The sequence below is a fragment of the Miscanthus floridulus genome, chromosome 19 (genome assembly GCF_019320115.1).
Source record: "Miscanthus floridulus cultivar M001 chromosome 19, ASM1932011v1, whole genome shotgun sequence".
Classification (NCBI taxonomy): Eukaryota; Viridiplantae; Streptophyta; class Magnoliopsida; order Poales; family Poaceae; genus Miscanthus; species Miscanthus floridulus.
The window spans coordinates 45,188,818-45,214,855 of NC_089598.1; the positions used below are offsets into that span (position 1 = coordinate 45,188,818).

At 42.9% G+C, this 26,038-nt stretch overlaps 1 protein-coding gene across 1 annotated transcript; it reads right to left on the reverse strand.

Moving 5' to 3' along the window:
* Nucleotides 1-24,276, reverse strand: LOC136525967 (rop guanine nucleotide exchange factor 13-like). The gene is made up of 3 exons (XM_066518776.1): nucleotides 24,064-24,276; nucleotides 19,799-19,909; nucleotides 1-300 (listed from the first exon to the last, which is right to left on the reverse strand). The coding sequence occupies exons 1-3, from the start codon at nucleotides 24,274-24,276 to the stop codon at nucleotides 1-3; spliced, it is 624 nt and encodes a 207-aa protein (XP_066374873.1).
* Between the last annotated feature and the right edge of the window lie 1,762 nt (nucleotides 24,277-26,038).

A 26,038-nucleotide genomic window follows, 5' to 3' on the forward strand; every position in this document is an offset into this window, starting at 1 on the left:
CTACTTTGACGAGGAGTCACCCTTGTCCTCCACAATCATGTTGGGGGATGGAGGGTTGATCATGTGCTTCTTATTGCGCGGCATGGGGGCAAACCCCAGCGGAATGGTCTCGGTGATGTTGTCCACCTCCTTCGTCGGTGCCTCCTCCTCCTCTGCCACCTGCGGTGCCTCCTCCTCCTCGTCATCGGTGAGCTCCCCATCGTCTTCAGTAGGCTCCTCCTTGCGCTCGGGGCTCGGTGTTAGTTGATTCACCTCCTCATCGTCCTTGTCTTCATAGTCGGTGGAATACTTGCCGGTTGACTAATGCCCCATTGCTCACTCTACGTGCCACTGGTGAGTAGGGATCAGAGGAGGTGATGTGATGTGTACTGGTACGTATGTAAGAGATAATACCCAGTTGGTGGTGCTCTCTATAGCCCACTGGTCATTTTAAAGAGGAGAGCCGAACGGTTGCTCTCCCACAAGACACGATGATGGAGGCTTCACGGTGGGTTGGCATCCCCCGTTTCATGTTTTGCTTCCTTTTTTTGAGTGACTTCAGGGATTGGAAACAGTGTATTCTCAATGCACCCGATCGCCTGCCCACCCGGTAATCTAAACCATGTCGTCATTGCGAGTTCCCATGCCAGTTCACAGAGGGTATTTAGAGAACTCCTACTATAACCCCTACTCGGCTGCCTCCCTACCTCCCCCTTAATCAATGCATGTCATGCCACACCGCCTCTCTAGCCCTCCGGCTCACCGCTGTAGCTCCATCCACGCTGGCAATTATGTCGCTGACGACGCTCCCTACTGACGTGCAAATTGATATCACCAGCCACCTTGTTGCAACCTTAGATCAACCCATGGACGACCTCCACATCCTATGGGCAACCTACTCATCCATGCACCGCATCTGCGATGACCCCACCGTCAGTCAGTATCTAGCACTGGATCGGTTCAGATGTGGTACATGAGACGGGTTGAGGGCGAGGAAGAATCACGGGCAGCGATGGTGGGCGGTGGCGGTAGACCAACAAGTAGGTGGCTAAGCAACAAGGGGGTGTGTGATGTGCCTCCGCACAACCATCAAGGTGATCTACAATACGACATGGGGACAGTTGTTGCCGCCACTGCCGGTATAGGTGCGCGACAATCTTCCTTGCGCAGGTGGTGTCTGCAGCAATATTATAGATAAATGGGAAAGAAGGGCTCTGTATTGCAGCGAGGACTATAGGATTCGTCAAGAAATCCATTTTTTGAATGGGAATTTGGAATAAGAGACTAGTAATTCACTCTTTACGTACAAGAATGAATTACTCCCTCCGTCCTGAAATGTAGTGTATTCTGGTATTTGAAATTTGTCCTCAAATATAGTGTATTCTGCAGCTTTTGATTTCCTATTGCTTTTGCTTTTCTGTTGTTTTCTTTCAATTATATTTGTTTCCTTGAGGCATTCAACGAAAGTAGTAGTACGAAATAGGTTTCCCTGTATAACGAGAGATGTATCTGTCCCGGTCAGATTTACAATGCTCAGACTTTCTTGTGTGCGTAGTAAAATTTGGATAGCTATGTGGCTCCTCCGTTAGGCATTAGATCGACATGAGATTGGATTGGATGAATTCTATTATGCATGTTTACCACACTACAGATCAAAAAGAGGACAAGAAGGAAACCTGCAGGCAAAACCAACCAATAGGGGCTAGAAACCAGCTACCAAATGACCCCTAGTTCAATAGTAGTAGTAGTCATGTGTGGCTTTCACCTATGTTGAACCCAACTCGTCTTATTTTTGTGGCTGCTTCAGTCTTCAGTCTATAACTTGTCAGTCTTTGGCCTTAAGTCTACCCCTCGACTGTCATGACTACTTGCGTGCTCCTGCATTCCCGCACAGGCGTGCGCATGTGGGTGGCATCATTAGCCTGTTGCAGCAGGGACGTCGCCTCATGTCCCATTGCATTGATGTGATGCGGCCAAGCTGCACCGTCAAACCATGCAAATGTCTCATTGCTCATTGGTCACGGGGTGGTACTTTGTATTAGGTGGGTTGAATTCTATTGAGCATGGTGTAGCTCGGGTCCTTTGGTTTCTATTTGTTTTTTTTTTTGTTGCCTTGGTGTCTTTGTCAATCTTTGTTGAACTTGCAAGAACCTTGCAGCGAGGAGCAAGTCTCGCCTCAGTCTAATGCAGAGCTGAGTAGCCATTGGTGTTGAAATGTTATTGCACACTAAGAAAGTCCGACCTCTGTACATTTGGTCATGTCTGACAGTATCCTCCATAGTTTTTTCCTCGTTTGGATGCGTCTGACATGTAAGAAAGTCCCAACTCCCAACATATGGAAGATACATCAAATGCAACATGTCATAACATCAAATGGAACTTTATTTACTGCTCTGCTAATGACTCCGAGAATAAGGAAACATAGGACTCAAGTTTAACATCAAAGATCCTAGGGTGTTTGTTTTAGGTGACTAAAAGAGACTAAAGCAGTTAAAAAAGACCAGAATGCCCATATTAATTGCCTAGGATCTTTGCTGCTGCCGTAGTATAAAGGGGTAGGGGTGTCTTTTTTGGCCCTCTACATGTCTGTTTTTACTTTTGTTCAACTTTGTATTAGGTGGGTTAAACTCTGCTGAGCATGGTGTAGATCAGGTCCTTTGGTTGTCGATTTTTAGCCTCTGTTGGTTGGTTTTGCCTGCAGGTTTATTTCTAGTTCTCTTTCTGATATGTAGTATGGTAAACATGCATAATGAAATTCATCTGATCAAGTCTCGCGTCGATCTAATGCCTAAAGGAGGAGGCACATAGCTATTTAAATTTTACTGCACACGCAAGAAAGTCCGAGCATAATAAATCTGATCTGGCCGAACACATCTCAAGTTGTACAGGGAAACCTGTTTCGTACAAGTATTTTTGTTGAATCCCTAAAGGAAACAAATAAAATTGAAATAAAACAATAGAAAATCAAAAGCTACAGAATACACTATATATGAGGAGCTTGAACTACTTCAATAATACTTTTCAGTGAACGCACAGTGTTTTCTTCGCACAACAAATTAGCATAAGCATCGGCATAAGCCAAATTTTAGCCAAAGGAACAGGGCCGGCCCTGTTCGTTTCACTGAATTTGGCTTAAGATGATGCTTATGCTGATTTGTTGTGAGAGGAAAACACTGTGTGTTCGCTAAAAAAGTACTGCTGAAGATAGAATACACTATATTTTAGGACGGAGGGAGTAATTCACTTTCACATGTATAGAGTGAATTACTAGTTTCTTATTCCAAGTTCCCATGCGAACAACTCAAATTCACGGTGAAGCCTATAGTCCTCACTGCAATACACAGCCCTTCCTTCCCATCCATCTGCATCGCCGCAAGCGCCGCCTACACATGAAAGATCATCGTGCACTTGTGCCAGCGGCGGCAGCAACAACTTGCCCCACCCCATTTTGTGGATCACCTTGGCGGTCGCCTCGTGGTAGCACAACACACACCCCTTATTGCGTAGCCTCCTACTCGTTGGTCCATCGCCGCCACCTGTCGCCGCTTGCTACCGCCCGTGATTCTTCCTCGCCCTCGACCCGTCTCATGTACCACCTCACATTGTCGTCATCATGGGCATCGCCATTGTGCCTATAGAGCAATATGGTGACCAGATAGGCCACCAGATTATGCCCGCCATTGGCGGCACTAGCGAGATTGTTGAGACATGGCCAGGGCATGTGATTTTCCTCAAATATGATTGGTATCCTAGTGAGAAAGCAAGCCTCCTAGTTGCCAAGTTGGGTAAAGCTAGCAATGAGGGCATAGTAGTTGTCGAGATCGTCCCACCCCAGCTCATGTCTGCACTGGTGCAGTGCCACGCGCCTACTGATGGTGGGGTTGCCATAGATGCGGCGCATGGACGAGTAGGTCGCCCGTAGGCTTTGGAGGTCGTCCATGGGCCGCTCTGAGGTCACAGTGAGGTGGCGCCATCGACTTACGTTGATTGAGGAGGAGGTGGGGGAGGTAGCCGAGCAGAGGTTACATTAGGAGTTTTAAATACCCTCTGCAAACTAGCATGGGAACTCGCAACAACGACACGGTTTCGATTACCGGGTGGGTGGGCAACCGGGCGGACGAGACGGTCAGATTACTAGGAAATTCGGAGTTTTCTGGTTCTCTTTCTGATCTGCATGTTTCTTTTTGTTCACAATTTTTACTACACATGTAAGAAAGTTCGCTCGCTATATATTTCATCTTGTAGGACAATATATAGTGTGTCTGTACATTGAGTGCATTTGTTCATAGCTGACAAAAGTACTTTGGCCCCACATCATACATTAAAAAATGTTAATTTTTTATGTGAGTAGAACTTGCCTGATCGGCTGTGCTACAAATAGCAGCTGCACCGGCTATTGCTTCAAGCATGAAGTAATACTAGTAAGGTAGGAGTGCGTCTTTACTTAGTAGTTGTATTCCTAAAGCGGCAGCATCAACCACAACCCAGGGAATGCAGTCGATCAGAACCTATGAAACCATGTAGCCATCTCTAGCTAGCTACTGCCCTTCAGCTGCTGCGAGCCTATGACTGCTTGGATTGGAGTGCACTGTATACTTCACCGAATGATAGAAGGTCCAACCATATAAAATATTCACTACTCGGATACTAGTAGTGATAAATGTCGTGTAGTCATGTCAAAAGCCTATTCTAGCCCTGACGTCCCTGTGTGTACTGTGGCAGAACCTCCTAAGAAATCGGGCCCACGTGCACCTATCGTTGTCTTAACAGACCTCGGATAGCGTCCACGATTCTCTTTTCAAACAGGAACCCCATCACAGACATTGCAGATTACAATAGTTTATTCAAATATATACATCAGAGTAAAGATAGCGGAAGTCTTAAGATAACATAGTTTACAAACCAGTTGTTTTCAAACTTACAATACCATAAGTGTCATACAACCATAGTAGCGGGATAATATTACATTAACTTTATTTATCATACAAACTAGTGCCTTGTCCAAAGGCCATTCATCACTCCTCATCGTCATTGACTTCAAACACAGACATGCAGCAGGGACCAAAATAAGCATGTGCATGCGACTCACCTGCAACAAGGCTTAACAAACCCTGAGTACAAAGGTACTCAACAAGACTAACTCGACACAATGGGATGTAAGACTTTAGAGATGCAGGGGTTTGGGGCAAGGTAAGGATGTAGCAAGATTCAAAAGTTCTTTGCCAAAAGCTTACTATTCTTCATTCTATTTTCAAGTTTTACCACTAAGTCCTTTTTGTTCATTATCTCAACTAAATATACATTTCCCATATTCCATTCCTTCTCATTCCATTCTTTTTCTCATATTTTAGTAATTCACCAGTCCTGCATTGCTTCTGTAATGAATCGAGTCTCCATATCCGCGGAGCACCGGCAATTCAAATTGATTCAAGTCCCAGCTAGGGATTCCTTATCACACGACATATGTAGAACTTAATCTTGCATATATCAACCTCGCTACCGGATCCTCCCATACTAAGCCATCTCCATGCCACCCAAGAGCACAGCACACCTCAAATCCGGCCACATTCCAGCCACGAGGGTACACGCTACTCCCGTCATCTCTCCACTCCCTGTGCGTGGGCATTCGTCTTAGTATCGGATTAGCCGAAGTAGGCTTACAGGAGTATGTGACTAGTACTACAAAGTGTCTCGTTCAGAAGATCCACAATGAGTAGCCTTTAAGCGACATAGTCGACAACATTACCCAACATTCAAGGTAAGTCGCCCGACTAGTCTCTAGTTCATTCTACCTTCTTTCTTTCTTTGGCCAGTATGCCATCTTTGATTGTATCAAAACTTTTACTTTGAAAGCCTACCATAAAGCTTACTAAGCATTCTACGCCTTTGTAAAAGAAAACATCTTCAAGGATGGTAAACAATTAACAAGGTAGGCAATGCATCAAGTAGGTACATTTGAATTAATCAACTTAATGCAATAAGTAACATAGGTGATAAACTTTTCAAAGTAAACAAGGTAAGGGTTTAATGCATAAACCGGGGCTTGCCTTCGTTGACGATCTCAGGTTCCGGATCAGTACCACGATTATCAAATCCCGTGACAACCGGGGATTCTTCCAGAACTTGTTCAACTAGAATCGTTTCACTCTCGGGTTCTACACAAAACGATAACATATGCTTTAACATGATGATAATGTAAACATGATGCTTTCATGGTACATGAAATGTAAAAACACCCCACAAATGATTTTATTTCACGGTACAGTTGCAAGCCAACAAAACCAACTTGCAATCCTACCATTAAGAACCACACATGTGACTTGACCAAATGGATATTGAAACCCTACTAGTCACAAAACATGACCAAAACAAGATCCAACACTAATCAAACACTTAGGGTTTGCCTTTATTTATTTTTGAATTAATTTGGAATTAAGCCCAAAAATGAACTTGTTCCAAATGACCTGAAAATTTTATGTAAGCTTCCTTATGACAAATTAGTGTACCAAAACAAATTTCATAATTTTTGGAATTATACAGTGACCTACAAAAATCATGGAAATTGCATTTATCAATTAATGGACTGATTATTTGAACATTAAAAATTTATTCAAATTTCAAGTTTCAAAATTTTAAACCATACTAGAACATGTATAGAAGCTACACACAAAATTTCAGAATTTTTGGAGCTATTATGAATTTCCTACAAATTCCCAAAGTTTCAGCACTATTCACAAATTCAGAAAATAAATTTTTTCACTGTTCTTCTTCCTCACTCGCACTGACAGCCAGGTCCCACTGTCAGTGACTCAAAGAAGTCACGGTGGCGCTGCCCTCACTGGCTGGCCTCAAAATGCGCCGACGGTGACGCTCCGGCGAGGCCGACCTCACCCAAATGATCTACACACTACTACGAACCCATCCCAGCCCTCAGATCGAAAGAAGGCGCGCTGGAGAAGGCTCTACGCCGGCCATGGTGGCTCGAGCACGATGGCTCACGACATAACCCCGGCAATGGCGTAGTAGAGTCTAAAATAAGGTAAGTATCGCGCTTAGTAGCTCACCACGGTCATGCTGGTACGTTCGGTGAAGTCGGAGATGGTCTGGAACGGTCTGGCCACGTCGAGGCGATGATGGCGGAGCTCCGACCGGTCTTGGGGAAGAAAGCGTTGCGCCGGGCGACTCCGGCCAACCCAAGTGGCGTAGGCAAGCCGCAGAGAAGCGCAGGGCCGAGGCGATCGCATAGGCGTAGTTGGGCACGACGGATGCTGCTCGACGGAGGCTACGGCGAGCGGCGGAGCAAGCTGGCGGCGGAGCAGAGCAGAAGGGGAAAAACGGGAATGACGACGGCGTACACCTATTTATAGCAAGAAGGAGGGCGTGTGGTGTTGACAGCACATGGGCGAACTCACCACGGAGGTATCGGCATGTCACTGCGCGTGAAAGCGGCGAAATCAGATCGGCGGCGACATCCGCGTGGCGCCGGCGACAAGCAGAGAGGTGGATGTTGATTTTTGAAATAATTACAAAACTACCACTGCGTCCATTTTTCAAATTACTCACAAATTTTCTAAAGAAGTTGAAAATCTTCAAAACTGGAAGTTCAATTTTTCAAGCTCTACAACTTTGCTTCTAGAAATATTTTCAAATTCTGCCTCCATTTTGAAATTTGAATTTGGGGTGCATTAGAGCATTTGAATCATTTCAAAATTACTCCAAATTTTATATGTAAACTTGAAAAACTTTGAATACCAAAGTTGATCTACATAAAATAATCTCCAACTTTGCTTTTTGCGTCAACCCCAAATTCCACATGGATTTTGAATTAGTCAAAAGGGGCAAAAAGGACTTTTATAATTTGAATATGAATTCAAATTTGATTTGTCTTCCTTTTACTTAAATTTTGATTTTTGACCAGTGACATGGCCCATTAGGGTTATTTGAGTCAAATGACACATGGCCTCACATGATCACATGAAATTTGACCCTTGTGGTCATGATCTTTATTTAGGGTTTTTGGAAACACATCACATGAAATAACAACATTATGAAATAAACCTTATTAGTGAATGCATTCAAAATTTTCTACTTTATGAATGCTTTGCAATGTATATGATGACATGTCAAATTTTAGTGCTAGGTCAAAACACCAGAGGTGTTACAACCCTTCCCCCTTAAAGAAATCTCGTCCCGAGATTTAAAACTTAAGGCTAAGTAATGGAAAAGGAAATGTGTCAAGCTAACACATCATAACTTTGTTCAAAAGGCTAGTGAGGGGGTTTTCCATTCTGTTAACAACAAGACAAGTTACAATATAGACAAGGTATTGCAACTAGATAGAAGCGAAGAAGTCAGGAAAGTTCTCTTCTAAGTAATCCTCGGACTCCCAAGTAGCTTCATCTTCCGTGTGTTGATTCCATTGTACTTTGTAGAACTTGATTGTACGTCTGCGAGTGACTCGATCTTTCTGATCTAAGACTCTAATGGGGTACTCGGCATAAGTCAAATTAGGTTCTAGTTCTACATCACCAAAGTCGATCTCCTAGTCAGGTACTTGAAGACACTTCTTTAACTGAGATACATGAAAGATATCATGCACCGCTGACATGTGATCTGGTAGCTTGACGCGATAGGCGACTGGTCCACACCGTTGTTGGATCTGAAAAGGACCGACATAACGGGGCGCCAACTTTCCCCGAATCCCAAAACGATGAACTCCTTTCATCGGTGATACCTTGAGGTAGACATAATCTCCCACTTTGAATTCTAGCGGTCGTCTCCTCTTATCAGCATAGCTTTTCTGTCGGGATTCAGCTACCTTCATATTGGCTTGTATGAGTTTAACTTTCTCTTCAGCTTCCTTGACCACATCCGGTCCAAAGAACCAACATTCTCCAGCTTCTGACCAATTTAAAGGTGTCTGGCACCTACGGCCATACAGTGCTTCGAATGGTGCCATTTTAATGCTCTCTTGATGGCTATTGTTATATGAGAATTAAGCTAAGGGAAGGCATTCATCCCATTTAGCACCAAAAGAAAGAACACATGCTCTTAACATATCTTCAAGAATTTGATTTACCCTTTCAGTCTATCCATCTGTTTGCGGATGATAAGCAGAACTACGGATAAGTTTAGTTCCCAAAGACTCATGTAGACTTTTCCAAAACTTGGATATGAACAATGACCCTCTATCAGAGACAATGGTCTTGGGTGCCCCATGCAGACTGAAGATTCTATCAAGATAAAGCTTTGCATACTGCTCCGCTCGATATTTATCTCTGACTGGTAAGAAATGAGCTATCTTGGTTAGACGATCAACAATAACCCATATTGAATTGTAGCCTGCAGATGTCCTGGGCAATCCCATGATGAAGTCCATACAGATATCTTCCCACTTCCAAGATGGAACTGGCAAAGAATGTAATGGACCTGCAGTCTTCATATGAACTACTTTGACTCTCTGACAAATATCACACTTGGCTACATATTGAGCTATTTCTATTTTCATTTTGGTCCACCAATATTTCTTTCTCAGATCATGATACATTTTGTTGCTACCCGGATGAATGGAGTATCTTGTAGAATGAGCTTCATCAATAATCTGCTTTCGCAGCTCCGGATTTTTGGGTACTACCAATCTATCCTTGAACCATACGACATCTGATTCATCAATCTTGAAACATGTTGGTTTTCTAGATCTGACTTTATCCTTAATATGGGCTATGCCCTTACTTTTCTGTTGAGCAGCAATGATCTGATCTTTGATGGTGGACTCAACTACAATATTGGACAGGGAACCTTGTTCTATGATTTATAAATTCAGATGCTCCATCTCTTGACACAATGTTCGCTGCATAGGTTCTACAATTAGGCAATGACAATGACGCTTGTGACTCAGGGCATCGGCAACCACATTAGCCTTGCCCGGATGATAGTGCACTTCTAAATCATAATCTTTAATAAGTTCCAACCATCTTCTTTGCCTCATATTCAACTCTGACTGGGTGAAGATGTATTTCAAACTTTTGTGATCCGTATAGATATGACATATATTGCCCAATAAATAATGTCGCCAAATCTTGAGTGAATGGACAACAGCAGCTAATTCAAGATCATGGGTGGGATAATGTTCTTCATGCTTCTTGAGTTGTCTGGAAGCATATGCTATGACTCTGCCTTCTTGCATAAGAACACAGCCAATACCAATTCTAGATGCATCACAATAGATATCAAATGGCCTCTCGATATCAGGTTGTGCTAATACTGGTGCAGTTGTCAGCAACTTCTTCAATGTTTGAAAGGCCTCTTCACATTCTATTGACCATACAAACTTTGTTTGATTTTTCAACAATCCAGTAATTGGCTTCGCAATTCTGGAGAAGTCAGGGATGAACCGACGATAATACCCTGCCAACCCCAGAAAACTACGAACTTGAACAGTTGTAGGTGCTTTCTAGTTAAGGACTTCTTCTACCTTGCTCGGATCAATAGCTATACCTTCAGCAGATAGCACATGACCTAGAAATTGTACTTCCTCCAACCAAAATGCACATTTGCTGAATTTGGCATATAGTTGGTGATCTCTCAATCTTTGTAGAACAATACGGAGATGTTCCGCATGTTCCTCTTTGCTCTTAGAATAGATAAGAATGTTGTCTATGAACACCACTACAAACTTATCCAACTCAAGCATGAAAACTGAGTTCATCAGGTACATGAAATGAGCCGGGGCATTGGTTAGCCCAAAAGACATGACTAGATACTCATATAGTCCATATCGGGTTGTAAACGATGTCTTCGGCACATCTTCACGTCTGATCTTAATCTGATGGTAGCCTGATCTTAAGTCTATCTTCGAGAATACCTTAGCCCCCACAAGTTGATCAAAAAGCAAATCAATTCGGGGTAAGGGGCATTTGTTCTTGATGGTGACTTCATTTAATGGCCTATAGTCAACACATAACCTTAAGGTTTGGTCCTTCTTCTTCACGAAAATAGTAGGGCATCCCCAAGGTGATGAACTGGGTTGAATGAAACCCTTGTCTAACAACTCTTGTAGTTGCATTTTTAATTCTGCTAGTTCTTTCGGTGGCATCCTATATGCTCTTCTGGACACTGGTGCTGTCCCTGGTTTCAGATCAATTCTGAACTCTACGTCTCGGTCTGGTGGCAAACCAGGCAGATCATCGGGAAAGACATCCGTAAACTCACATACCACTGAAATTTTCTCAGCTCCTTCAACAATAGTTGCACAGACTGTTTCCACTGTACTCTTAGGAAAGGGAAGTTGGATGAGAAGTTGGGTTTTGCTGCCAGGTGCATTTACCCTTATGGTTCTACATAGGACATCTATGATAGCCTCGTGTTGAGTTAACCAGTTCATACCAAGGATCACATCTATATCTTGATCCTTTAATATCAGCATATTAGTAGGGAACTCATATCCTCCTAAATCAATAGGTACATGCTGAACTACCTCCCTTGTACAGATTCGTCCCCCGGGCGACTGTATATGGTAGAGCTCTTTTGTTTCCCCAATAGCTATCCCATGCTTCACAACAAATGTACGATTGATGAATGTATGGGATGCACCAGAATCAAATAAGGTAATTGCAGGATGCTTAGTAATGGGAAACATACCCATCATAACTGGTTCTCCTTCTGGAATAGATTCCACTTGAGTATAGAATACCCTTCTAGTTTTCTTCTCAGCCTGACCCTTTTGATGGTTCTGAGCATTGCCCTTGTACTGATTCTGAGCTTGATTAACAGGGGCTTTGGGTGCATCAGGATTGTTCTTCCTAGGATACGGACATTCTCGGGAAAAATGTCCGGGTTTACCACAATTATAGCATGGAAAATTGTGATTCTGGGGAGTAGCATTGCGGTTTGTGTTATTTGTATTGTTTTGCTGCTGCGGTGCTTGATGAGTATAAGGCGTATTAGTTGCAGGGCGAATAAAGATTTGTTGCCTGCTTTGGCCTTGTTGTGGGTGGAATGACGTACGGCCATGATTCTGAGGATGGTATACTATCTTCTGACGCTTGCCACTTGATGATCCGGAAGCAAATATTTTCTTTTTCTTCGCCTCCTTGTGTCGGCGGTAATTCTCCTCCGAAGTGATAGCAATGTTGATTGTCTCATGGTAAGTTGTGTTACCACAAGTTGCCATCATGGTCTGAAGTTTAGTGTTCAGGCCTCTAAGAAAATGATTCTTTTTCTTCCTGTCAGTATTCACATACTCAATAGCATACTGCGACAGGTGGTTGAAACGCCCAACATAATGCATCACCGGGTGCTCCCCTTGCTTAAGAGCCAAGAACTCTTCTAACTTCATGGTCATCACACCATCCGGAATATAGTGTGCCCTGAAGGCATCCTTGAACTCCCTCCAGTTGATTTGGTGACCAGTGGGCTGTACTGCTACCAAATTTGCCCACCAGGCACCAGCAGCTCCACGGAGTTGCTGTGCCACAAACCTTGGTTTTTGAACCTCGGTACAGTGGATCAGCTTGAACTTTTGCTCTATTGTCCTAAGCCAATCGTCAGCTTCTAAAGGTTCGTCTGCCTTAGAGAACACAGGCAGACGTGTGTCAGTAAAATCCACATAGGTTGACTGGTCATTTCCATTACGATGGCCACGATTAGGGTATGGTGCCTGCTGGTTCTGCGCCAATTCCCTTAACAGCCTAGCATTCTCTGCCGTTGCATTGACAAGTGCGGCTATGGCATCTGCCATAGTCGAAGGCATTGGTGGAGGATTTGGGCACTCATCATCATCATGCGAACCACTAGCACCAGTCCGGGTGATAGGACGAGGCATCTGTTAGAGAAACACATTTACTTACATTATTCTTTATTGAAAGCATTTAAAAGGTTTCATGCTACAAAGGGTTCTTATTTATATTACATGTCTTGTATCCCACAAGACAACCCTGGTTTTCTAGGAAAGCAGTAAAGGAACTACTACTACTCCAAGCTCTCAGTCTTCTGCATCCGTGCCCATATCGAATGAAACCTCATCTTCATCTGAGAAGTACACTAACTCCTCAGGATCCTCCTCCTCTTCTTCATTCTCGACTTCTCCTGGATCTACAATCATTTCTTCATCTGTAACTTCACCATCCCCATGAGGAGGATGAAGTTGAGCATACAGCATGTGGACATTCTCATGAAGAATGGCATTGTCCATCTCCAGGTCCTCTACGTAGAACTCCAACTCATTGACGTGTTCATTGGCCGCATCCTCTCGTGTCCAGGCTTCATTCCATAGCTCCATGGTCATGGTGATGCCCCTTTGCATTTCCTCCAGCTCATCTTGGTCTTTGGCATGAGCTCGACAAAGAGTGTTGAGCTCCTTGTTAAGGTTCTCGATGTTGGTGGGGTTGCTTGAAGATCCTTCCTCTCCTAGGTTCTTGGAACTTCCTTCACCAAGCTCGTGGTTTCTTGGTGCCAATTGGTGACGAGGGACTCCATGAGGTCCGGTGGACTTGCATGCGGTTTTCTTGGTCTTTGCCATAGCCTGTAGAATTTAGGGTAGGACTATAAGAATAGCTTGAGGATAACGGAGGTTAGCAAGAATAGGATTGACATTACATACCCAACCACTATTAAGGGGAATTATAATGCAAGGTGCTCAATCATGATGCATGAATTGATCTTACGAATCTAAGTACAAAAGATTAATATAATCATAAGTACTAGATTTTTAATACATAGGACAAACCTAATCATATTATCCGCCACAAACTTTTCAAATAAGTCAGGATTGAGTCTAGATCAAAGGTAAGAAGAAAGAAATTTAAACTTTAAAATATCAAGTTTACTTTCTTTGATCCAAATCATTTTGAAGGTTTTCCAAAGTAACCTACAATGATCTTAGATGGGAACTGCTCTAATACCAGCTGTGGCAGAACCTCCTAAGAAATTGGGCCCACGTGCACCTATCATTGTCTTAACAGACCTCGGATAGCGTTCACGAGTTCCCAACAACTCAATAGGTCTGTCGGATGTCCTCGGGAAACCCGAATCATCCACGATTCTCTTTTCAAACAGGAACCCCATCACAGACATTGCAGATTACAACAGTTTATTCAAATATATACATCAGAGTAAAGATAGCGGAAGTCTTAAGATAACATAGTTTACAAACCAGTTGTTTTCAAACTTACAATACCATAAGTGTCATACAACCATAGTAGCCGGATAATATTACATTAACTTAATTTATCATACAAACTAGTGCCTTGTCCAAAGGCCATTCATCACTCCTCATCGTCATTGACTTCAAACACAGACATGCAGCAGGGACCAAAACAAGCCTGCGCATGCGACTCACCTGCAACAAGGGTTAACAAACCCTGAGTACAAAGGTACTCAACAAGACTAACCCGACACAATGGGATGTAAGACTTTAGAGAGCAGGGGTTTGGGGCAAGGTAAGGATGTAGCAAGATTCAAAAGTTCTTTGCCAAAAGCTTACTATTCTTCATTCTATTTTCAAGTTTTACCACTAAGTCCTTTTTGTTCATTATCTCAACTAAATATATATTTCCCATATTCCATTCCTTCTCATTCCATTCTTTTTCTCATATTTTAGTAATTCACCAGTCCTGCATTGCTTCTGTAATGAATTGAGTCTCCATATCCGCGGAGCACCGGCAATTCAAATTGATTCAAGTCCTAGCTGGGGATTCCTTATCACACGACATATGTAGAACTTAATCTTGCATATATCAACCTCACTACCGGATCCTCCCATACTAAGCCGTCTCCACACCACCCGAGAGCACAGCACACCTCAAATCCGGCCACATTCCAGCCACGAGGGTACATGCTACTCCCGCCATCTCTCCACTCCTAGTGCGTGGGCATTCGTCTTAGTATCGGATTAGCCGAAGTAGGCTTACCGGAGTATGTGACCAGTACTACAAAGTGTCTCGTTCAGAAGATCCACAATGAGTGGCCTTTAAGCAACATAGTCGACAACATTACCCAACATTCAAGGTAAGTCGCCCGACTAGTCTCTAGTTCATTCTACCTTCTTTCTTTCTTTGGCCAGTATGCCATCTTTGATTGTATCGAAACTTTTACTTTGAAAGCCTACCATAAAGCTTACTAAGCATTCTACGCCTTTGTAAAAGAAAACATCTTCAAGGATGGTAAACAATTAACAAGGTAGGCAATGCATCAAGTAGGTACATTTGAATTAATCAACTTAATGCAATAAGTAACATAGGTGATAAACTTTTCAAAGTAAACAAGGTAAGGGTTTAATGCATAAACCGGGGCTTGCCTTCGTTGATGATCTCAGGTTCCGGATCAGTACCACGATTATCGAATCCCATGACAACCGGAGATTCTTCCAGAACTTGTTCAACTAGAATCGTTTCACTCTCGGGTTCTACACAAAACGATAACATATGCTTTAACATGATGATAATGTAAACATGATGCTTTCATGGTACATGAAATGTAAAAACACCCCGCAAATGATTTTATTTCACGGTACAGTTGCAAGCCAACAAAACCAACTTGCAATCCTACCATTAAGAACCACACATGTGACTTGACCAAATGGATCTTGAAACCCTACTAGTCACAAAACATGACCAAAACAAGATCCAACACTAATCAAACACTTAGGGTTTGCCTTTATTTATTTGTGAATTAATTTGGAATTAAGCCCAAAAATGAACTTGTTCCAAATGACCTGAAAATTTTATGTAAGCTTCCTTATGACAAATTAGTGGACCAAAACAAATTTCATAATTTTTGGAATTATACAGTGACCTACAAAAATCATGGAAATTGCATTTATCAATTAATGGACTGAATATTTGAACATTAAAACTTTATTCAAATTTCAAGTTTCAAAATTTTAAACCATACTAGAACATGTATAGAATCTACACACAAAATTTCAGAATTTTTGGAGCTATTATGAATTTCCTACAAATTCTCAAAGTTTTAGCACTATTCACAAATTTAGAAAATAAAAATTTTCACTGTTCTTCTTCCTCACTCGCACTGACAGCCAGGTCCCACTGTCAGTGACTCAAAGAAGTCACGGCGGCGCTGCCCTCACTGGCCGGCCTCAAAATGCGCCGACGGTGACGCTCCGGCGAGGCCGACCTCACCCAAATGATCTACACACTACTATGAACCCATCCCAGCCCTCAGATCGGAAGAAGGCGCGCTGGAGAAGGCTCTACGCCAACCATGGCGGCTCGAGCATGACGGCTCATGGCGTAACTGAAAGGTCCTAATGGCTAGAGGGGGGGTGAATAGCCTAATAAAAATTTCTACAACAACACTTAACCAAATGGTTAGACAATTATGAGGCGAAGCGAGTGTTGCGCTAGCCTACTCAAAAATGCGAGCCACCTACCACAATTCTAGTTTAGATAGTGTCAATTCACACAAGAGCAATGACACTACCCTATGTTGGTGTGCTCTCAAAGGCTAACTAAAGAGCCACACCAACCAAGCATGCAAGCTCTCACAACTAGCTACACTAAAGAGCTTGTCAACTAGTTTGCGGTAAAGTAAAGAGAGTGATCAAGAGGGTTATACCGCCATGTAGATGAATGAACCAATCAATCACGAAGATGAATAACAATGATGACCAATAACCTCGGAATCAAATGATGAACACAATGATTTTTACCGAGGTTCACTTGCTTGCCGGCAAGCTAGTCCTCGTTGTGGCGATTCACTCACTTGGAGGTTCACGCGCTGATTGGCATCACTCGCCAAACCCTCAATAGGGTGCCGCACAACCAACACAAGATGAGGATCACACAAGCCACAAGCAATTTACTAGAGTACATTTTGGCGCTCCGCCGGGGAAAGGTCAAGAACCCCTCACAATCACCACGATCGGAGCCGGAGCCAATCACCACCTCCGCTCAACGATCCTCGCTGCTCCAAGCCGTCTAGGTGGCGGCAACCACCAAGAGTAACAAGAGAAATCCGCAGCGAAACACAATCACCAAGTGCCTCTAGATGCAATCACTCAAGCAATGCACTTGGATTCACTCCCAATCTCACTATGATGATGAATCAATGATGTAGATGAGTGGGAGGGCTTTGGCTAAGCTCACAAGTATGCTATGTCAATAGAAATGGCCAAGAGACTAAGCTTGAGCCGGCCATGGGGCTATATATAGAGCCCCAATCAAATAGAGTCGTTATACCCCTTCACTAGGCAAAACGCGTTCTGACCGGACGCTCCGGTCAGACTGACCGGACGCTGGCTCTCAGCGTCCGGTCGCTCGATGTCAGCCACGTGTCCAGACTCAACGGTCATCAGCCTCGACCGGACGCTGCTCCTTCGAACTGACTGGACGCTGAAGCCCCTGCGTCCGGTCGTTTACAGTAAGCTCCCGAGCATGACCGGACACGTCCGATAAAACTGACCGGACGCTGAAGCCCCAGCGTCCGGTCGTTTCCAGTAAGCTCCCCGAGGCAAGTTTTTTCGACCGGACGCGTCCGGTCCACCTTGACCGGACGCAGCCAGCGTCCGGTGCTCAACCCTAGCCTACTGTGCCGTCTGATAGCTCGACCGAACGCAGCCTTTCAGCGTCCGGTCGCTGAGTGACCCAGCGTCCGGTCAGTAGACCGATGCCAGCATCATTTCGATCAACTCCATTTCAACTCTTACTTCTTCACCCTTGCTCAAGTGTGCCAATCACCAAGAATTTTGCATCCGGCGCAATAGAAAATAGACATTTCATTTTCCCAAAAGCGCCGAAGGGTGTTAGCATGTGGTAGCATATTTTCACAAATATTATCTAGGGTGTTAGCACTCCACTAGATCCTAAATGCATATGCAATGAGTTAGAGCATCTAGTGGCACTTTGATAACCGCATTCCGATACGAGTTTCACCCCTCTTAATAGTACGGCTATCAAACCTAAATGTGATCACACTCTCTAAGTGTCTTGATCACCAAAACAAAATAGCTCCTACAAGTTATACCTTTGCCTTGAGCTTTTTGTTTTTCTCTTTCTTCTCTTCAAGTGTAAGCCCTTGATCATCTCCATGCTATCACCATTGTCATGTTATGATCTTCATTTGCTTCTCTACTTGAAGTGTGCTACCTATCTCATGATCACTTGATGAACTAGGTTAGCACTTAGGGTTTCATCAATTCACCAAAACCAAACTAGAGCTTTCAGTAACCCCGGCAATGGTGTAGTAGAGTCTAAAATAAGGTAAGTATTGCGCTCAGTAGCTCACCACGGTCACGCTGGTACGTTCGGTGAAGCCGGAGATGGTCTCGAACGGTCTGGCCACGTCGAGGCGATGATGGCGGAGCTCTGGCCGGTCTTGGGGAAGAAAGCGTTGCGCCAGGCGACTCCGGCCAACCCAAGCGGCATAGGCAAGCTGTAGAGAAGCGCAGGGCCGAGGCGATCGCGTAGGCATAGCTAGGCATGACGGATGCTGCTCGACAGAGGCTACGGCGAGCGGCGGAGCAAGCTAGCGGCGGAGCAGAGCAGAAGGGGAAAACGGGAATGACGACGGCGTACTCCTATTTATAGCAAGAAGGAGGGCGTGCGGTGTTGACAGCACATGGGCGAACTCGCCATGGAGGTATCAGCGTGTCACTGCGCGTGAAAGCGGCGAAATCAGATCGGCGGCGACATCCACGTGGCGCCGGCGGCAAGCAGAGAGGTGGATGTTGATTTTTGAAATAATTACAAAACTGCCACTGCGTCCATTTTTCAAATTACTCACAAATTTTCTAAAGAAGTTGAAAATCTTCAAAAATGAAAGTTGTTCAGTTTTTCAAACTCTACAACTTTGCTTCTAGAAATATTTTCAAATTCTGCCTCCATTTTGAAATTTGAATTTGGGGTGCATTAGAGCATTTGAATCATTTCAAAATTACTCCAAATTTTATATGTAAACTTGAAAAACTTTGAATACCAAAGTTGATCTACATAAAATAATCTCCAACTTTGCTTTTTGCCTCAACCCCAAATTCCACATGGATTTTGAATTAGTCAAAAGGGGCAAAAAGGACTTTTATAATTTGAATATGAATTCAAATTTGATTTGTCTTCCTTTTACTTAAATTTTGATTTTTGACCAGTAACATGGCCCATTAGGGTTATTTGAGTCAAATGACACATGGCCTCACATGATCACATGAAATTTGACCCTTGTGGTCATGATCTTTATTTAGGGTTTTTGGAGACACATCACATGAAATAACAACATTATGAAATAAACCTTATTAGTGAATGCATTCAAAATTTTCTACTTTATGAATGCTTTGCAATGCATATGATGACATGTCAAATTTTAGTGCTAGGTCAAAACACCAGAGGTGTTACATGTACAAAGCCTAGCCTCACTCCCATTGTATAGCCATCTCTAGCAAGCTGACTGCCTGACTGCCCCTCGACTGTTGTGAGTCCTCTTCACAACCGCACCAGGCTTTCATGTCTCAAGCGTGTTATGGTGGTCAAAAGCTCTTCTTCTAAGATGCACTTCTTATGTCTAGGTTTCCTACACATTCACTTCACTCTAGGCAACCGCACAAGGTCTATATGGGAGGAACATCCCCCTTCCCTCAATGATTTTCAATTTTGACCAAATATATAGAGACACTCTACAACAAATGATCACAACTTTCCCCTGACCACGTCCCTATACTATATTGGACAAAATGACATTTACCTATTTCTTGTAAATGGTATGCTCACCCGATAGTCCGAGCAGCATAAATTTAAACGGGCCGGACATGTAACTAGTTTCAATTTTATTTGTTTCTGTCGGTGCAAAAAACATGTCGATGCATCGAGCACACAGCAAGCTGGAAGGATTTGCTTGATAGAGCAAGGTCGGAGATCCGCTTGGCTTCAACACAGGACCGGTCGACCCTGTGAATTCCTTCCGAGGGCGTGCCAGTCAATTTGACCTGCAATTGACAAGGAGAGAAAGTTTATCAGTAATTTAAGGTGGAACATGCCAGTCTTTGCCTAGACAGTTCCAAGTGTGCCGCTTTGGGAGCAGCCAGTGTTAGCCCACTGGATCTTCAGCACGGAGATGTCCGACCACTCATTAATATTGCCGAGCACGCACTAGTGATGTCAACCACAAACTATCATTGTCCTCCCTTTAGTCAAAGTGTGTGGTCGGACAACGTTAGTCATGGTCGGCAGTGCCAGTCAGTGGTCGACAACACCGGTGATCCAGTGGACCAACAGCCAGATGGGAAAAATCAATCGAATAGCCGACACGAGAAGAAAATCGGTTTTTAAGGACTGTAACACTCACAGGTTGTGATTATTTTTATGATGACGAACATGGTGCACACAGATGTAAGTAAAATCATCAGCTAGATAAAACATAACCAGTATGAAGCATTGAGCCGATGAGTCTAATGAGAAAGGATATAATATGCAAACAAATTGACTGTCTAATACGAACAGTTCTACAAACGCTATGAATCTAATTCGCTATCATCAATAGTGAGGTTCGATCGGATTGATGCAGCTATTATGATAACAAAAAACTAAAACCAAAGAATTCACAAAACCATCCATACCTTGATAGGTTTCTAGAAGACATGCTATATCTGTGAAGGCACAGGTGAATCAGCTAAAAGAACCGATTCCGGTAGAAAAAGGGTCACAACATGTGAACAATCGACTATTCAATATGAGCGGACCTATCAACTCCTTAGACCTAACCTATCATCTTTAACAGTGGGGTTCGACCGGATCGATGGCAGCCATAACAAAGATAACAGATTAAATCTTTAAAGAAAATAGATCTACTCATATTTAATAGGATCATGAAGACATACTATGAGCATTAAAGTGCAAGCGATCGGCTATTTAGCCAATGCAAGCATAGCAAACAGCTAAAGCCAGGCCTGATCGGGAACAAATCTACCAACTAGCATCCTAAAATCTAAATTGCCATCAGTGGGGATCGACCGGATTGTTGTAGCCATAATAGCAAACTATAGACCAGATTTAACTAGCCAACAAACCTCTTCAAGATCATACGTGCCTTATTCTCATACTATGCAAGATCAAGATCGAAGTAGAACAACCAATAAAACATAACCCGTCGCTCAAAGTAAGAAATATCGTATTGTCACAAAGCAAACAATGGACTAAAAGGACATGAGGCCGATCTAGTTCGATCTTGATCGGACAGATTGATGTTGCTGGAAAACTATTAATAGTAAAAACATCAGCAAGATCAGTAACTTAATGAATCTACCTAAAGGACACCACCCTTAGGTAGAGTCGATAACTTGACCTTAATCTAATTTGAGCAGTGGAGGTCGAACTTAAACGATGCCGCCGTATTTGAACTAGATAAAGATGGATAACTAGCTTATACTAGAGCTCGCAGTGGAGGTCGAACTTAACCGATGCAGCCTTACAAACCAAAGTATAAGCCATGACGGTACTTACAGACAAGTCGGAGGTCGGCCGGACCAATGCAGCCCTGTTGGTTGAAGAACTCACTGAGATCTACACTACTCCTACTCCTAAGGGTTGGCACAGAGCCGAAAAAAGTAATTTGTATTGATTGATTGGATGTCCCTGTTACAATAGCCAGGGGTTTATATTTTTACCCTAGGCTGATAAGAGTCCTAAACGAACATGACTAGATAACAAAAAGAAATATCAAGATACATGGACTCTAATTTCCCTTTTGTAGAATCCTTGCTGATGAAGCTTCCTTGTTTGATACGTATCCTTGTTCCTTTCATCCTGATATGCACCTAGACGTCTCCTGGCCGGTTCATAAATATCCCTTAATTAGGAAACTTTCATGCTTTTGACATCATCAGCCGATCTCTTCCTTTCTAGAATAAGCTTACCAAATTTTGGTGTAAACACAGGCCCCCTAGTTCGAAGTATGAGTTTTCATGCATCCAACTATTTTGATCCAATAATCTCCTTTCCCGAGTCAACGACATCTGATTGCAATACTTGGCTTTGATGACTTACTTGGGTTGACTGTTCATCTACTTTAGCTGATTAAGAGCTGGCCCCCCCAAGTTCGATCATAGCAATATAAGTTAACCATCATTACAGAAATATGCTGCATAAAAGTTCAGGTATTCTAGCCGATAGTCTTCTTCTAAGGAGCCGAGGAATTTACTGGCAGCGATATTACCTTATTCCAAGCCTCACCTACACATGTGAACTTTGAAGTGTCTACCATACCATCTTGGGTGGTTGAGGAATAGAACGGATTAGAATCCAGTCATCCTCGCTTCCCCTGCTCAGAAAACTTGGGGTTTTGAAAGATTTTCAAATTAAACATAGCTTTGCTCCTCAAATGATTCTCTCAGATCGCTCAATCTATATAGTTCCTCATCAAAGCATTGTTTTGTCTCTTCTTATCCTACTTCTAAATAGCTTATGTGGAGTTTTAGGTAGGGATAAAATATGTAGCGTACTTACCTTGCATATATTGTAAGGTCAAATCCCGCATCCAAGGAGACAAATGTCATGCTCTTAGATCAAGATGTGCATGTGCGTGGAATATTTGGTGGCTAACCTAATTCTACTATGCTCTTTGAAATATATTTTTCTCTTATGGAATATTTTTGCGAGAACATGGGCTATCTTTTCTCATCTTTTTCTTTTTTCCTTTTTTATTTATTTATTTTGGACTTGTTTTGTATCCATCTTTTATATATTTTTACATAACCCATGTCTCTCTTTATCACAAATTTTTGAGAGAAATATTATCAAGAACTTAGAGCATTTATTCTAATAAAACCTAACATATTTTTGTCTTCTCCTAGTGTAGGAGCAGAACATTTTAAGGTTGATGAAAACATATTTTTGCGTACTTCTAGTATAGAAACAGCACATATATGTGGCGTGTACGTGATCTTGATCTTGGGAACATGATAAATCTCTCAACAAGTGTCAACAAGACTTGACAAAACTCAACACAGAGCAAGCAGCTTATGTGGAAGGTTTTTAATGAGACTAATATATGGCTCTGGTAGGAAATTCAACATCATTGAGGAGACAAGCTATTGATTTTGAATTTTTGTAAGAAATTTTCCCAAGTACTTTGCAAAAAGAAGCAAGGTTTGTTTCATCATACCATATCTCATTCATCAACTACTTAGATAGCATGCTTTCCCTATGATAGATTGTTCACAAGTGACAGGAAAAGCATGAAATAAAGAATATGCGTACCTTCGCTTTGAACTGATCAATGCCTTTGCTTGAACTTTCTCCTAGTATGTATATATCAGCTAGACTTCGTCAGCCTTATGATCTCTGCATTCTCAATCAAACATATGATATGGCATGACTGCACATACTTCCAAGATCTGACTCATCCTTTTTGTGCCCACGTACATCGTGTATATATATGCATGGAAATCTGACTTGCATGCACTACATAAAGGGCTCTATCGGCTTGAAGTCTTGATCTACCAATTCTGAGCCGATTGCGAGCAATCTTTCATTTACTGCTTCTGACTTTTAATAAGGCGATTGTTAGTTTTAGAAGTCCTGCAATCAAATCAAGTTGAGAACACAGAAAGAGCACTGCGAAAAAATCGCTTGCCGAAGCCACAAATTGCAACAAAGGTTAGGGCTGGTCAAGAGGCTTCCTGCGTTGGCCGCTGAGTGCACTATAGGTACATCATAGTAGTACATACGCCTTTGTTGTCGTTGAACATGTCCTCACCAAGCATGAGCTTAGAGACCCTATCTTTCGCTAGCTCATATCTTGTCACCAATGGAGCGGCAGTCGGTCATGTTGGCATGGGGCTTCATGCTGAGCCATCTGAAGGGCGTGGCGGTAAATGCTAAGGATCGGCTAAGGAGCTTGGCCACTATGGCGGTCGGCTCGAATAGTCTGCTAATGTTGATGCTGCTGCACTACTTCATGGAGGATGTGGATGCGTTGGACATGGCACAACTGAGGTCACTCACCATATCAATGAGACTCTGTGTGGACAACAATGAGAAGCATTTGTTGTGCTATGGCCTAGACTCTTCTACGTCCTTTGCTCATCCATCGGTTATGCCTCCAGGAGAGAATATAGTCAATGTAGAGTAGGAGGTCCACAACCTTGTTTGCCAGCATCACTTCCTGGTCATCATCATCAGCCGTGAGTTCCTTGATCTTGTTCCACGGTAACTTGTTGTTGCTGCCACTAACCTTGCATCGCCACACATACATAGCAGTCTCTACCCGGTCAGCCATTGGCAGCAAGTCGTGCTCTGACGAGATGTTGAGCGTGTCAAGCAAGAATTCTAGTGAGAACTTGTCGGCGCCTAGCATGATGTGATACACTAGGTCCTCATGCTTGTTTATCCACTCTTGGAGAACAAATGGTTCATAGGCTTGGGGGCTGCCGATTCTACTTCATTGGAAGATGGCGTCCCGGACATAGTGCATTGGCAGCCATCACTAGTCCTTACTCTGGTGATCCGACCTCCTGAATGACAATGGTGTCCTCAGCAACGACGATGAAGTAATCAAGCCAGATGACCTTGTCCTAATATCCTTATCGATAGCTAATCTCCACCATCTTCCGCATGTCGATAATAATTTTCAGTCAATAGCCTCCTATTGGCTGTTAGGTTGGTAACCTTTTCCGTATCTCTAATACAACCTCCCATGATGAGTTTTCCTTCTTATCAAAAAACAAACTTGGTCGAACAGCCGATGATAATAACCCATGGAGGAAAACTCAATGTGACCTCAACAATCGAACTAGCGACGGTCATCGGCTATGTTGATCCTCATTGGCTCTATTTGATTATTCTTGAAATTCCACTGCTGTACCAGCAACTGATATCTCACTAGTCTTACACCCTTGTCGATCGGCTGTAGATTCTGTCAGTTTGAAGGGTAAGGTCTTGAACCAACAGCCAATTCTATCTCAAGAGAGGTGATTGGTCTTTGTCATCTTGGAGGGTAAATGCGAAATTGACAAGACCTTCCTCGCATGGCAACTTAAAGAAACAACAATTCCTTGCTTCCTGGTCCGCTTTTCAATAAAGGCCACTAACAGTAAAACGCCTTCATGCGTATGTAAAATAGCCAATCTCAATTAATCCATGTCATCTTCGCATCCATGAATAGTAAGCCCATGTCAAAATAGCCGATCTCCATATATTAGAATTTATTAATTTGATCTTCTCTTGCTTGCATCGATTGGCATAATAATGATATACTCCGAGCATCTTATCGGCTATTGACTTGATACCTTTGTTCTTGGCTACCATAATATTTAAACAAACTCTGAGAACCTTTCAATACTCGGAGCCAATTTTTTGTATGTTGATAATAACTTCCGGCCGATGGTTATTGCTCAAAATCACTCGGCTAACGGTTATTGCTCAAAATCACTCGGCTGACGGTGGGGTAATTTGAAGAAATATTTCCTTAACCTATCAGCCATTTATAACAGCATGCAAACCTGACCTATGAAAAACTTGAGTTCGGACTCCACCTCTTTTTGTAGACCCACACATGCAAATTTTCCTTTTATTTATTTCTTCATATATGCATCCCGTGTCACAATATATTTGGAGTCCTGATTCTCGGCCATCATATCAATACTTGCATATGTGATAGTCCTCAGTAGATTCCTGTTTGCACTCTGATCCCTTCCTTTTTTTGTTTCAGCAGCAAATTTAGTCAATTGTGGCTGCATCGGCTCTACATAGCCGATTGTGCGTTCAGAACACCATCTACGTATTCGAGCTCTTCAAGTCGCACTCTATCGTCCACTGCTGACATACCTTTGCTAATAGTAGCTTTACTTGAGTCGGCCACATCGTGTCTGCCAGGCCAAATGGCTTCATCACCTGATGCATTAGCTGAAGTGGAAACTAAGCCAGTACTACCCCCCAGCCAATCTATATATATCTAGACTCTTGATTCTTGGCTGCTTGTAGTAAAAGACCTCAACGGCTTTTATTGACATGCGTGCCATTGGCTGTCATAAGTTGAAGTTTTTGAGCTTGACGATGAATTTGTCATGCCCCTTGAATGTGTGTAGCTCCCTAGACCTGACTACCTCGATGTACTTTGT